General features: G+C 43.0%; 1 protein-coding gene across 3 annotated transcripts in view; it reads right to left on the reverse strand.

Moving 5' to 3' along the window:
* The window catches only part of fasn (fatty acid synthase), a 103,454-nt gene that overhangs the window by 64,069 nt on the left and 23,406 nt on the right, over window positions 1–15,979 (reverse strand). For all 3 annotated transcript variants that reach the window (XM_038777487.1, XM_038777489.1, XM_038777488.1), the window contains 11 exons: window positions 15,468–15,668; window positions 15,085–15,207; window positions 12,695–12,810; window positions 11,742–11,876; window positions 11,129–11,588; window positions 9,569–9,756; window positions 9,287–9,476; window positions 7,089–7,183; window positions 4,865–4,999; window positions 3,980–4,183; window positions 1,411–1,526 (listed from right to left, as the gene is read on the reverse strand). In XM_038777487.1, coding sequence (XP_038633415.1) covers window positions 1,411–1,526; window positions 3,980–4,183; window positions 4,865–4,999; window positions 7,089–7,183; window positions 9,287–9,476; window positions 9,569–9,756; window positions 11,129–11,588; window positions 11,742–11,876; window positions 12,695–12,810; window positions 15,085–15,207; window positions 15,468–15,668 — 1,963 coding nt within the window. The remainder of the gene's footprint in view (window positions 1–1,410; window positions 1,527–3,979; window positions 4,184–4,864; window positions 5,000–7,088; window positions 7,184–9,286; window positions 9,477–9,568; window positions 9,757–11,128; window positions 11,589–11,741; window positions 11,877–12,694; window positions 12,811–15,084; window positions 15,208–15,467; window positions 15,669–15,979) is intronic.

Raw genomic sequence — 15,979 nt, forward strand, 5'->3', positions numbered from 1 at the left:
GACAAATATATGAATAGGGTGGGAATGGAAGGATACTGACTCCGTAAGTGCATACGGTTTTAGTTTAGGCAGGTGCCATGGTCGACGCAGGATTGGAGGGACGAAGGGCCTCTTCCTGTGCTGTATTGTTCTTTGCTCGTAGTAAAGATGGTTGCAGGTTTTTAATTTTTAAAACTCACGCTGGAATGGAGTATTGGAAACTTGCCAATAATAGTGTTTTTATTTTTGGGAGTCCACAGACTTGGATTTCCTGCTTGCGAACTCCTGCTGTAGACGGGGATGCACATTAGAAAACTCTTGCGCTCCTCGCCGAGGATATTAAGACCCACAAATAGTAAACCATGGGCTGTAGCACACAATATCTCAAAATATTCACCTGCCCTGCACCCAAAATACACCAATGGACAGTCCAGGCCACATTTTCCAACTGTTACAAATGACAACCCTCCTCACAAGACCTTTTATCACCATCTGTGGCATCACGTAGAAAAAGTGTTTGGGCAAGCTCTCGGGTCGGTCTTTTAAATTTTTGCCGAAGAGAAAATGGAATTCCTTAAAGATGCAATTTAAATAGCACCCGGCTTTTGCCATTACTGTAGTTCCCACTCCCAGGAGTGGAAACAGAACTCTGCATATTCCATAGAGGGAGCTGCCATCAAGGAATTTAATTTGCTTTCTCGTGTCCCCCGGATTTACTTGACCCTTTTCCACAGTCTTTATGTCCCTCACTGACCAGCACCACAGTCCTTCATCCCATATGACTTCCTTACTGCCCATCCCATTTGACCTCCATTTTGCGTACCAAAGTTAGGAGCTGGCTGTTCTGAAGCCAATCCAGCAGGTGGAGCATCAAACGCCGTCACAGGAGACTCAAGTGGAGAGCAAGCAAACACCTTCAGGGAGGATCCCGCTTTTAGTCAATAACGCAGCAGATTTCAAAGCAATCGCGCAAAATAAAAAATGCAGCCCATCTGCCCTATTGCTAAAAATAAAAAAAGAGCAGCATAGCAACAAAAGTCACCATTCGCCCTCTGGTCATGATTGAATATTTGGGCAGCACGGTGGCTCAGTAGGTTACACTGCAGCCTCATGGCGCCGAGGTCCCAGGTTCAATCCCGGCTCTGGGTCACTGTCAGTGTGGAGTTTGCACATTCTCCCCGTGTTTGCATGGGTTTCACCCACACAACCCAGAAATGTGCCAGCTAGGTGGATTGGCCACGCTAAATTGCCCCTTAATAGGAAAAAATTGGGTACTCTAAAATTATTTTTTTAAATGATTGAATATTTGATGAAAAAGAGTATGGCAGCGGTGGAAAGGCAAGGTTTCCCACTTGTGACAAGCAAGTCGCACGTGCTCCTACACAAATTTCAATTCACAGATCTCTTTCCCCTCTCCGATAAATCACTTACCCACTGGCATAGATTTTGCCAATGTGTGACAAGAAATACTCCAGGTTATTACTGTGCCCTCGCTTCATCAATGGGATATTGAGGCAGGATGGCTTCAAACTTCGTTTCAGAATAGCCTGAAGTAAATAACAAAATGCTTGTAAGGAGCAGTGTTCACAATTATTAACCTTTTACATTGAAGCTTATGTTCAGCAGTGACATGCAACAAACTTCCTACTTCTACTCCAAAAGTGACCAATACATTTTCAAACCTGATTTTCTACATGTCCTCAAAGTGTCAATGATTCGAAATATAACTAGTTTACCCAGAGCGCAAAGACTAATAGCAATAAATTCAAAGGATTCAACGGTGCCAAATTCTGGCGTGGTCGGAAGAAGCATGATCTGTGTCTTTGCATTTGTGGCAGAGTGTCTTTGCTTTATAGAAACATCGAAAATAGAAGCAGGAGGCGGCCATTTGCCCCTTCGAGCCTGCTCTGCCATTCATTATGATCACGGCTGGTCAAGTTCAATACCCTGATCCCGCCTTTCAACGCCCCCCCCCCCCCCCCCCCAACCCCCAAAATCTCCTTTGATCCCTTCAGCCCCAAAAGCTATATCTAATTCCTTCTTGAAATTACACAATGTTTTGGCCTCAACTAATTCATTCACCACTCTCTGGGTGAAGAAAATGTCTCCTCGCCCCAATCCTTATCCTCAAACTGCGACCCCTAGTTCTGGACTCCCCCACCATTGGGAACATTCTTTCTGAGTCTACCATCTATTTCCGTTATAACTTTGTAAATTTCTATGAGGTCCCCGCTCATTCTAAGTTCCAATGAATATAATTCTAACTTAACTCTCTCCTCATCCGACAGTCCCGCATAGCAAGAACATCCTTCCTCAGATAAGGACACCAAAACTGCACACGATACTCCAGGTGTGGCCTCACCGTGTCCTATACAATTGCAGTAAAATATCTCTATTCCTATACTCAAACCCTCTCGCTATGAAGGCCAACATACCATTCGCATAATTCAGCGATTGATGCACGAGGACACCAAGGTCTTGCTCGGTATTCATCTCTCTCAATCTACACCCGTTTAAATAATAATCTGCCTTCCTATTTTGCTACTGAAGTGGATAACCTCACATTTATCCACATTATACTACATCTGCCATGCATGTGCCCACTCACTCAGCCTGTCCAAATCCTGTTGAAACATCTCTGCATCCTCTTCACAGCTCACCCTCCCACTCAACTTTGTATCATCTGAAAATTTGCAGATAATAAATTTAGTTCCGTCGTCCAAATCATTAATATATTACGTGAATAATTGGGTTCTAGCACAGATCCCCCACTAGTCACTGCCTGCAAATCCGAAAAAGACCCATTTATTCCAACTTTTTGCTTACAGTCTGCTAACCAGCTTTCTAGCCATCTCAAAAACTTTACATATTAATCTGCTATGAGAGGCCTTGTCAAAGGCCTTATGAAAAGTCCAAGTAAACCACATCCACCAGTACTCCCTGGTCAACTCTGCTAGTTACATCTTCAAACAATTCTAGAATTGCCAAACATGCTTTTCCTTTCATAAATCCATGCTGATTTTGTCTGATTACACCACTGCTTTCCAAATGCTGTGCTATGAAATCCTTGATAAGGGACTCCAGCAACTTGGCTACCACCGACATTAGGCTCACTGGCCCATAGTTCCTGGTTTTCTCCCTACCTCACGTGTTGAATAGCGGGTGTACATTCATTACCCTCCAACCTGTAGGAAACATTCCAGAGGCCAAAGAATTTTGGAGAGGAGATGTACGAGGATGGCGGCTGGACTCGAGAATTTCAGTTAGCAGAAAAGATTAGATAGGCTCAAGCTGCTTCTTTAGAACAGAGGAGATTGAAGGGAGACTTCATTGAAGTGTACAAGTACAAAATAGCATCGAGATATAGAATGGGTGGGAAGGCCCAAATCCAGTTGGGCGAGGGATTCACAATCATGAGGTATAGATTTCAGATAATCAGAGGGGATCGGAGGGGAAATGTTTTCACCAGAGGGTGACGGGATCTGGAATTTATTGCAAGGAAGGGTGGTCGAGGCAGAAACCCTCAGCATATGTTAAAAGTACTTAGACATACACTTGAAGTACTATAACCTACAATGTTAGAGTGCAAGAGCTGGATTAGCTGGATGGCTACTTGGCAGTTAGCAGATACAAAGGATCCAATGGCCTCCCTCCCTCATTGATGTAGATTTCTATGATTCTAAGAGTATCAAATCTCAGGTCTTTGCGAATATTAAAATACCTTTGTTAGCAATTTACCGCAAAACTAGAAGTTGTCAAATCCAAAGATACGGTTGTGGATTTGCAACTTTCTGTGACAATATTGATTAATGCTCAGAAGAAACACAGTCTTCCTCTTACAAAGCAATCCAATGCTCCTTAAACGAGATGTACACTTGGGGAAGAACCTTGTATTATGTGGAATTCCCTCATCTTTTAAACCTTGACAGCGAGCAAACACTCCATTATGGCAGGACAACCCACAGTCAGCTGTCAATGCGGTCAGAAGCAAGGCAGATACCTGAAGCAGGGCGTGAGCAGAAATCTCAACCACGACAGCGTTTTCCGGAATGTGCTGCAGTCCTTCCTGGAACAGGACTGGGCTCACCAGGTTGTTGACATGATACTCGGCAGAGGAGAGTTTAGCCAGGTCGCTACCCCATTTGGACTCTGGGATTGACGTACTGATCCAGCGAGGAGAACGAGCTTTGGGAACAGTTATAACCTGTCAGGAAGGTGTGAGGAAAAGGGTGTTTCAGAAAATCAGTACATAATACAACGGACACTCAAATTATCCAAAGCCAGTCAACTGGAAATATTTACAGGAAAATGTCTGAAGAATAACTCAAAACACACCTGGAAGAACAATTTAATGTGACTTTATGCTAGAAATGCAACTCCATGGTGCCAGAGGTGCTATTTTATGTCCAAAATGGCACCCAAGCCACATGTGCACAACCAGCTTCCTTTATCCATGTCAGAAGCAGTAATTACGTAAGCAGCATATGAAAATAAGGGATCTAAACACGTTTTTCTGCTCCCTTCGCAGCTTAGACAGTCAACGTTTCTGCAAAAATCAGCACTTAGCAACATGGAACCAAAAGAGAGTGGATGCTCATCTCAAGCACTGCTAGCCCCAGTCTCCCGATTTCAGACCCCTAGCCAACCCCCCAGAAGCTCCCGTGTCCCCACCAACAATACTGCAGATCTCATGATCGCCTCAGACCTCTTAGCCTGTGCCCCCATCATTCTGCGACCCGATTGAAGACTCCATCTATACAGGTTTTATGTGGAGCACTATGGAAGGCCTTCTGAAAGTCTACAAATACCAGATCCACTGCATTGGCCTGGTCCATTCTTTATATGACAACATTAAAAGCATTATCCAACAAGATGGTAGCCATACCTTCTGTAGTGCGTTTAGAAGTGTTGGGGCAATGGATGCCATGTAGTAAGAGTGGAATGCAACTCCTGCACTGCGAACTTCCTTTGCAAAGACGCCATCCTCCTTTAGCTTGGCTACAAATTTACTCACAGCTTCCTAAGATGGAAGCAAAAGAGAATCATATAATTTACTGCACAGTGGGGGACCAATCAACATACCCTGTCAGCAACTCTTCAACTGGGGATATAGTTTTTTTTTAAATACCAATAGATTGGCAATTCCAATAATTTTATATTCTCTTTTCAAATATTTATATAGTTCCTTTTTAAATCATATATAACCATTGCCTCAGTAGCCACAAGTGGTACAACATGCTTGGTAATAGTTTTTCCTTGAGGGATAATCAGCAAAAAGTGTGAGAAAGTGGCACACTTCACCAACGACACATCTCCCTCCAAAACACCAAACGAAAACTCTGCTGAGGAACAGCACCATTTTTAAATTTTAAAAACATTCCTCGAAAGAGGACTTCGAAAAGTTAATACATCTGAAAATGGATTTATCACCAAAGAAATAGAACCAGTGTCAATCCAGCACTCAAAAGATCCAGCTAGAGTTCTGGAGACTACGGACTGCAGATGAAAACAATGAGCAGAAACGCCCAATCAGGTGTTTTGCGAGTGGGGCCTACTTGGAGCATGGTCATCTTAAGATCAGCACAAAATTTTTTTGTAGATGCATCAATTGTGCTGAATGCAATTTGCACGTAGAATTTCACTCTTTTTCCCTTTTATACAGGTAAATTAAACAAAAACAAAAAATTAACCCTAACCCTAATTTGTTCTGAATGATGTCAAGCTTCTTCAGTGTTACTGGAGTGGCACTCATTCAGGCAAGTTGAAAGTATTCCATCACATTCCTGATTTCTTCTGGAAAACTGTTAACTAAATAGCTCCTCTGGCTGAGTACTTGGAATTTTCTTTGAGGAATGGGAGGGGCTGCATTACTCAGCAACACACTGGGTAAGATGATCATGATTCTAAGGTAGCATAATAGATATGTTACTGGATTAGTAACATTTAGAGAGCTGGACTAAATAATCCAGTGATAGGAGCTCAAATCTCACCACAAACGTAGCTCGGCAATTGTGCATCTTTTATAACCCTTGAAGTGAAGGCAGGAGTTACAAAGGGGTTAGTAGTTTAGTGATTTTGGGGGGGCTAAAAATGCAAAAGTAGAAAAAAAAGTTACCTAGTGCAGAGCTCCAATGGCACAGACACAGACAAAGACTGAAATCAAGTTCTGAGTATGTATGCCAGAGAGTGAAAACAGGAATTCTCAGCACTCTCGACAGAAATCCTCCAAGGTTGCTTCGAGGGTTTAGAGAACCCATGCATGCGCTCCACAGTTGAAGGAATAGTGAGTTCAGAGCATGATTTTGGAGGTCTTAGGGAGAGATACAAGTTGGATGAAAAGCATTTAGTGAATGCTCAGTAATCCACCGGAAAAAGACGGTTTGCAACTGGGTCATCCAAAGCAAGAAGCCTCGTTAAGATAGTGGTAAATCTTCACTGGAAGTGTGTGTGTATATAAGGGTATTGCCAGGATAAAAGGAATATAGTGAGTTTGAATCATTTTCTTCTCTTTGTATTGCAATCTTTCTCTGGTGTAATATAGTTCATTTTTTCTTGTTTAATAAATGTTTCATTCTTTCTATTAAAAACTCCTGTCAATTTGTTCAGTAACTTTCCTCTACCGTTAAGTTAGGATCTATCAAGCCAGGTTTCACCTTGGGATCTGACCTGTCCAGTTCTGCTGGGATCATAACTATTAATTAAATAAACCTGGATTTAAAAAAGGTAGCATCATTAATGGTGATCAAGACAGCAATTAAAAACAAAAATAAATAAATAAATAAAAAATAAATCAGGTTCACCACGTCCTTTGGGAAAGGAAATCTGTTGTCGTTAACTGGCCTGGCCTACATGTAACTCCAGCAATGTGGTTGACTTTTCCTTACCCTCTGAAAAGGCCTAGCAAACCAGTCATTCAGGAAAGGGTAATAAATACTGACCGTACCAGTGATGTCCACATTCCATGAATGAATTTTTAAAACGAAAAAAAAGTTTTTGACCCAGGATTGTTTTTACTTTGAATAGTTGGAACAGGCAACCTGGACTTTCAAAAAAATGCTCTCACATGTTGTGCAGGCTTCCTCATTCCCATCTATTGCTTGGTTTCTTACCTGTGGTCCAGAGATGGTGACAGTATCCTCTGCATTGTGACAGGCTGGGACCACCCCTTCTGGACATTGCACTTTACATTCACTCCATGTCAGCCCTAACAGACATTGGAACATAGTTAGTTTAGTTATGTTTCAAATCTCTATTCTTCCTTGCATTGCCAATGTTCACAGATCATGATCGGGTATTTCTTTATGCTAAACTCACAGATCATGATCGGGTATTTCTTTATGCTAAATAGTTTTCCTGAAAGCGGACGGTCACGGTCCTATATGTTGGCGTGAATTCATCCATATCAAGAGGTCAGTTTATTAGCTTCTTCTTCCCCCCCAATTGACAGGTTTCCTGTAAATATTGGGAACTTGCCTTTAAATGAAATTTCTTCTGGATAATTATTTTATTTATGCTTAGCCAGGTGCTGAATCCCAGTGTGAATATCGGCTGATGTCGTGCCAATATTGGCATCAGCATTAGGCACTGTCTAGTTAAGAATAGCGAATGGGAACAATATGTTGGTACCTCCGCTTCAGAACCGCCTCCTCCACCTGATTTGTACAAATTGAATAATGTTCTGGTCTGGAGCTGGTTCAAAATCAATTACTTTCTGACTGATTCAGGATGAGAAATGTTCAGATCAGGATTGGAAAGTTTTCCATTTCTGACACCCAGTGAGTGTACCAACACTTCTCGGCTAGGTATAGCACTATTCATGGCAAAACGCTCCCTCTTTTCCACCGTAACAGTACTCCAGCCCTACAATCCTCTGAAATGTCTGTACTCCTCCAAAGTTGACTTTTTGAGCATCTCAGATTTTAATGAATTCCTCCAACATTGGCAGCTATCCCTTCAGCTGAAAGCCACAAGCTGTGGAATGCGTTGCACCTCGCGGTCTTCCATTAAGGCACTCCTTAAAACCTACATCTTTGACTAAGCATTGGGCCATCTTCCTAGTGTCTCCTCCCAGGTGTCAATGGTTTATTGCTAAAGTTCCTGTGAAGTGTCCGGAGTCGGTTTATTATATTAAATGCACTATATAAACAAGTTGTCGTACTTCCAGTCTGACCTCAACATGCATCAATGCGATCATTTTCATGTTTTATGCCAGCTTTTATACAAGATCTTGGAGGGAGTTTGACAATGTAGCACTAATAACTGCAGAATTGGGAGTAGTTTTTTGTTCCAATGCTCTGGATTGAGACCATCCAAACTGATCAATACAAAGTCTCTCTGGCCAGTATAGGAGGTTTCTTATTGCCTGGACTCTCTGGCCAGCATAGGAAATTTCTTATTGCCTGGACTCGATTCAATGTGTTGAAACTCATTTCAGACAGAATCCCAACAGACAGCACTGATGGACCTACATCTGGACCGTGCTTATTTCTGTCATAAAAATAAACAGCAACACCATTCCATCCTTAATCTTAAACATTAATTCTGCATGGGTAACAAAGTCGACTTGACTTCTTGCCAGCGCCACTGTTTTAATAGGTCTCTCTGTTAATTTGTTCGGGCTGACTCACGTTCCGTCTCCCCCTGATGCTGCTGATACATTGCTGAGAGCCCAGTTACAGAGCTATAGGTCAGCAGGTGGTCATGTGTATCCCTTGGCACTTGCATCAACAGGATTTTCACTTCAGATGGAATCATAGCCAAGCACGGTGCTTTCCTGATCCAATAGCTATACTGTTTCAGCTATCTCCAGTGGATAGTGTTCAGGGGCAAGAGCCCTGGCTAAGGGAGCCATCTCTAACCCAAGAGTGCTGAAGAAATTGGTATCAAAGAACAACAAAGAACAAAACACAGGAACAGTCCTTTTGGCCCTCCAAACCTGTTCCGACCATGATACCCCCCTTGGCCAAAGCCCTCAGCACTTCCTAATGCCGTATCCCTCCATACCTATCCTATCCTATCCATGGATTTGTCGAGATGCCTTTTGAACACCATTAATGTATCTGCTTCCACAACCTCCCCTGGCAACACGTTCCAGGCACTCACCACACTGTTTTAAAAAAAAAAACCTGCCTTGGCACATCTCCTTTGCCCCACGGACCCATCAATGCCCAATTTTAGATAACTGAATTAACAGTGGTCAGCAAGAGACTTCTGTGGTCAGCAGTTGCGCATTGGATAGGTTTGCTGAACTATCATGGGAATCAATGATTTTACTTTTATGATCAGAAGTGTTCATCCAGTCACTTACCAACAGCTGCCATTGCCCCTGCTGGTAGTTTGGCCTCCTTGATGCATCGGCCTCTCCAGTAGGCTGCTAATATGACTTCCTCATGTGTCAGTGAATCATCAGCATAACCACAGGCCAGCTCACCCACTGAATGCCCAACAATACCATCTGGTTGAAGACCCATAGCCGTCAACATGTCTATTTGAGCGATCTATAATGGAGAGCAGAATGAGAACAAAGTACGGTCGACTCTCAGAATTTCTGTTACTTTTTCCCCCAATTTGCAACAAGAGTTTGTCCTACCTGGATGGCAGCAAGGGCTACAAAGGCATGCACAGTATCATCAAACGTTGTATCTTCGGTGCTCACAAGGAGTTCAGAAACTTTCAATCCGGTTGTTTTCAGTGCTTTGTCAGAACGCAGAATGGATTCACGAAATATGTCCAATTTCATCAGGGAGCGACCCATTCCAATCCACTGAGCTCCCATGCCTGGAGAACAGGATCCCATCAGTAGAAACATCACCCAGCAGCATTCATTTGACATTTTTTTAAAAAAGGTGTTCCTGGCTTCTGATTGGTACTTAGCACACAAAAGGTTTGAGGGTCCTCACTAATTCAGCAACCCAGCTTGATGCGTCACTTGTGGCCCATTATTAATCGATTTAACACTTGGGTAACATCACCACGCAACCAAATAATTCATGTCAAGGTTCCTCTAATCAAGTGTAGTGTTCTTGGCACACAAAAATAAAACACATTTCATAGAATTTACAGTGCAGAAGGAGGCCATTCGGCCCATCGAGTCTGCACCGGCTCTTGGAAAGAACACCCTACCAAAGCCCACACCTCCACCCTATCCTCACAACCCAGTAACCCCACCCAACACCAAGGGTAATCAGGAGGAGCTTGAAAAAAAAAAAGGCTAGAGAGCTCCTTCACTGAAAAGGACCCTTTCATTTTCCACCAACGAAACATGTAATTACAGACTAACAAAAAAAGAAAAACGAAAATGTGCTAGCACGTGAAACAAATAGACGGTTGAATAGCACTTTTAATCATAGGGCGGGATTCTTCAGCAGCGAGCGCCCGGCAACCGGAGAATCTCGCCGGAGGTCAATGGAGTTTTCCATTCTGTGCGGCTCGCCCATGGCGTTCTTGCGGCGGGCAGGGTGAGAGAATCCAGCCTATAGTCTCATCTAAACTCAAGATGAGAAATGACCCATTATTCACCAAAAACATTAATTCTCCTCTTCCTTCCCCCCCCCCCCCACAAACTCCTGTTTTATCAAATTAGACCTGGTGGGTGACAGAAAATGCTGGATAAACCCGACAGGTCTGGCAGCATCTGCGGAGAGCAAAGCAGTTAACGTTTTGAGTCCATGTGAACTGTACATTTTGTTTCCCGTTGCAAGGATGCTGCCAGACCCGTCGAGTTTATCCAGCATTGTTTTTTTTAAATTTCAGATTTCCAGCACCCATGGAATGTATTAGGTCTAGTTTAGGTCCCATTGCTTCATCACTAGTCCCAGATGATTAAGGAGTAATCCTGCATACAGTCTTCCCATGATCACTGCAGCTGCTCCAGTACTAGAATTCTTCTTCTTGTCGGAGCTTATTAATAATATTTTGAAATAATTTATTTTGCACGTGAACCACAAACCTGGTAAAAGGTCATTTCTACCAGAGAGCCCAAAGTGTAAATTTCTGTTATCCATAGTCAAAATCCAAACACACAATCCAAGGTCAAACAGGAATATAAATTGTGACAAGAGTCACAAGACATTGAAAAGTCTTTTGGTGCTCTTATCAATTCTAACAGCATCAACATTAACACTCAACTGAGCTTAAAAAGAGTACCCACCTGAACAAATATACCAAAGAGACCTTCCAGAAGACTGCATTTGCTGTACTTCTTTAGCATCCATTTCACTCCCGACAAGGGTGTAACCTCGGTAGGGCATTGAAGAAACAGGCACTGTAGAAATATCGTTTAGCAAGTTGGAAAAATTCACATCGTTGCCATGTTGCCTGCTTTGATCAATCAGGGTTTCAACAGCTTCAGGGGTACGGCCACACACTTGGACCAGGCGTGGAAAAGCCAGGGGCACTGGAGGAGGAGCTCGTTTTAAGTTGGGCCGCAAGATGACATGAACGTTGGAACCTCCAAATCCAAATGAATTAACTCCCACAACTCCACCTTTCACTGGGATAGGTTCAGTTACTACATGGATACATCCATTCTGCAGACCTGGAACCTCAGGATTGGGAGTTTTGTAGTGAATGTTGGGGGCCCATAAACCATGCTCCAGAGACAGCACAACCTGACAAGGGAGAAAGGAAGCAAGACTTGCATTAAAGTTAATCTCAAAGTTTAAAGAATCGTCTGATATTTATTCAGTTGGTTCACAAATTAGAAAAGCTCTTTTGGCTCCACTATGTTGTGCAGTAGAGAAACAGAATAAAAAGTGACTTGCCTTTGCTAAAGCAGCCAATCCCGAGGCAGGCTCTGGGTGGCCCATGTTTGATTTGGTCGATCCCAACAGTAAGGGCTCGCGATCAGATTGGCAGAAAGCGCTCACAATTCCATTCAATTCCTGGGGGTCACCAACCTACAGAAACAAAATTGAACTTTTTAACAGTCATGTGCCCACATTTTGGCTCCTTCCATTTTAGCCTGCTGCTCCTTGAGCCCACCTACCCTTTGAACCTTGAAGACAAGGGATGGCAAGCCCAGCACCTGGCCTTCTTTATGCTGGCTGCTGAAGTTGAAGAAGTGCTGCATGAGATAAGTGTAATAAGGGTTGCCCTCTGCACCAGTCCACCATCCCATTGATCAGCATTGCAGCAAGCCTGCAAGAAGACACAGCCAGGTTTCAGGCTGCAGCTGAATGTGACTACACATGTTGGCTACTGGTGTCCTTATAGAGAGAAAAAAAGAAATCACACAGTTCCGCACCCGCTTCTCTAACCCAGACCCTGAACTGGTAGTGCACCATCACTCCACTAATCTTTGCTGCTGGTGGGGTCGAGATGCTTCTGAAACACTCCCCCCACACATTTTTGACCCCTTCATTTCAACTCCCTTTTACTTGTCCACACCCTGTTAAGTTTGTCCCGAAACCCACTGGAGTTTGTTCAAGGTATTCCAAATAATTATGTCAAGCACGGGCAGCTCTTAAAGGAAAGTAGTTCAAAAACAGACCCAAAATGTAACTCGTCAAGTTGGAGCTTATTTACATGTGCCAGCAGTGGGTGCTTCATCCGGCAATGTCTTTGGGAGACTAGGCAGGTACTGAAGTGAATGGGGACCATTTTCGGTCCCTGACTAATTACCATACATAAATTAGCAGAGCACCAAAAGAAAGATGGGGTTACGCAGCCATGTAATTGGTGTTAAGCTCTACAAAAAGTAGTTCAATAAACAGACCTTAGTTCCTGTGCCATGTGCTTCAATATATTCCACATCAGCCGGCGAGATACCCGCTTCCTCATACACCGCTTTCATTAATCTCTGCTGCATTTCTCCAGAGGGGTACGTTACACCTGTAGGCGGAAACCATGGTAACAAGACTCTCATTACAACAGGGCAAAACTGTTTGACAATTGTTGTTGTGGATAAACATTAAACGCTCTGCACCACTTCACATCCATTAAACTCTCAACAACATGATACGTTATAAATAGAACACACCTGTAAATCGTGGCTTGCAAATAAGAAAATTAAATCCAAGCTCCTGCCTTACAATACCAGGTGGCTTTGGTGAAGGAAAGGGAAATGATAAAGCTATTCCAATTCTCAGAAGAAGTTGTTGGGACAGTGAAAAACAAATTGGTGAGCTGAGAATGAGAAGAATGAGAATCCGTTGTTTGCGCAGAAGACCGGAGGATGTTAGAAAAACTCAGGAGGTCGGCTAGCATCTATCAGGAGAGAAACGGCACGGCAGCATAGTGGTTAGCACTTTTGCTTCACAGCACCAGGGTCCCAGGTTCGATTCCCGCCTGGATCACTGTCTGTGCGGAGTCTGCATGTTCTCCCTGTGTCCACGTGGGTTTCCTCCGGGTGCTCGGATTTCCTCCCACCGTCCAAAGATGCACAGGTTAGGTGGATGGACCATGCTAAATTGCCCTTAGATGTCCAAAAAAGATTAGGTGAGGGTTACGGGGATAGAGTGGAGGTGTGGGCTAAGGTAGGGTGCCCTTTCCAAGGAGCGATGCAGATTTGATAGGCCAAATGGCCTCCTGTAAATTCTATGATTAAACACATTTCAAGTCCATAGATTATGACAAAGTGTCTATGGACTCGAAATACTAACTCTGTTTCTCTCCTGATAGCAGGTCCCAGCAGACCTTCTGAGTTTTTAAGTCCTTCGTTCTTGTTTCAGATTCCATTATCTGCAGTATTTTGCTTATTTTTCTGCTCTTTATGTCCGTTTCTGAATGCACATTGGAAACTGGTCAAAAGCTCGCATGCACAGATGGATTTATGTCTCCTGGTGACCCTGGCAGCTAATGCATTTCCCACTTGCAAGCGGATAAAATGGTCAACAGTTTTGAGGGACCCCATTGTTAATTTAATGTAATCTTCAAGGTCCCCCACCCATTATTTTCAGATGTTAATCTGTATTTTGCGTCAAATATTTGTGCAGGAACAAATTTGGTCAAGGGATTCCTTGGGAAAACATTGGAGTGAATTTCAGTACTCTCAGGAGGTCTTGGTTGAAAATTTCTCACTCCACAGTTTTACAGCAATTCATCAATAAAATACATCACCGATTACATAGCAATTCAAGTCTATTTCATTTGGATTAGAGAGTCAGAAACGTTAGTGCTCACAAAAGGAGAATCAAAATGACAATTCACAAGAGTTCTTGAATACAGATTACCGTCTGAATTTTTCAGCGTGGAAAGCAAATTGCATTCTCCCGTTTTTCCAAGCACAAGAATAGCCAAGCCTTGGACTTGCAGAATCCTGCTGCTCAATAGGGTGAACACGATGTGTCAACCACTATAGTTGGACTTTTCGTTAAAAAAAGCTCAACTGGGGCACAGTGGTTAGCATTGCTGCCTACGACACAGAGGACCTGGGTTTAAATCCTGGCCCTGGGTCACTGTCCGTGTGGAGTTTGCACATTCTCCCCGTGTCTACGTGGGTTTCACCCCCACAACCCAAGGATGTGCAAGGTAGGTGGATTGGCCATGCTAAATTGCCCCCATTGGAAAAAAATTATTGGGTACTCTATTTAAAAACAGCTTAACTGCAACAGCAATCTACTGAGCAGATATAGGAAAGGAAAGGTGTACATGGCCTGTTGTTAAAGATACAAATTCCCTGTTCAGTGAAAACAGGTACTTGACGAATAAAAAAGATATTCTAGTGGGAATTCTGACACTGTTTTCATGAATATGTTTACGTAGCTATGTGGAACATGCATAATGAGCTACTACATCACCACCTTACACGGCTTCAGGAGATGATCCTTGCTCAGCTAATTAGATTTCTTTTCCTATTATTGTTGGAAGGGCTTTGTAATCCTTTAGCGTCATGCAGGTAAGCTTCCTGTCTCCCTTCACCCACACTGTCTAGTTAGAAAAATGCTTTATTATCTGCTACAGCACAGGTCAAGAAAGCTGGAGACTCATCTAAAAGGTTCTTTTCACCGTACATTTACCAAGAGCAATTTTTTAAAGAAGAAAAATGGAGATTTCTTTCAATGCAAAGGTTTAGAGGACTGAGATGGCTTGAGCACACAATGTGACCAATTCAAACTGGAGGTCAAACCAATTGATTACGTGAGGAAATGTCAAACTCCATCACACCTTGTTCTTTATAACCATCAGTGTTGCTTCCTGCGTTAACTACTGTAGCGTAAACCCGTTTGGCTGCTGATCTTTTGGTCAAAAGAACGACTACAGCTGCTTCAGACCGACAGTATCCATTACCTGAAAATACAAACAAATACAAGATTTTTGGGAAGAGTTCTTTTCACCAGTTGAGATATCTACAACCGTCCCATTTCAGCTCCCCGCAATATGCAGAAAACAGCAATCGCAACTTAAATATTCCAGTGAAAAAAAATCAATGAATTGCATTATCCATGCAGAAAACACTTAAAATATATTTAAAATGCTAACAGTTTGTAAAGTGTTCCTCAAGAAAAAAAAAAGTTCACTGAAACATTCCAATGTTTTCACTTTCCTACCTGAAGCATCGAAAGATTTGCATGATCCATCCGGACTGAGCATACCCAGTTTCATAAACTGTACTGATGTATTGGGTTTTAGCAGGAGATTGACTCCCCCGACAATGGCAGAATCACACTGGCCATGCCGAATTGCCTGGAATGCATTTTCCAGGGCCAACAAGCTGGATGAGCAGGCAGTATCAATGGAACTACTGGGACCTAGAATTTAGATGAAAAAGCAAGTTATTTGCAGGGGTCGTTCAACACATCTGTGAGGTGATTTGCCATATCGGCATGGGGCAAGCTCGATGGATTGGCTGGTCATTTCCTGGCAGTTAATTCTGTGCTTTTTATATTCCTTTGTCTTCACCTCTCTCAATCTCTCCACTGTAACTTATTGCAAACGTACCCAGGATCGCGAAAGACTATGGGTGGAATTTGGTAGGACCCATCGAGAGAGAGTGAGGAGAACAGAGAATTTGGCATTCCAGCCAAAACTCCATTATCGGCCGCACTGGAAAATCCACGGG

Source organism: Scyliorhinus canicula, chromosome 18 (assembly GCF_902713615.1).
Source record: "Scyliorhinus canicula chromosome 18, sScyCan1.1, whole genome shotgun sequence".
NCBI classification, from domain to species: Eukaryota; Metazoa; Chordata; class Chondrichthyes; order Carcharhiniformes; family Scyliorhinidae; genus Scyliorhinus; species Scyliorhinus canicula.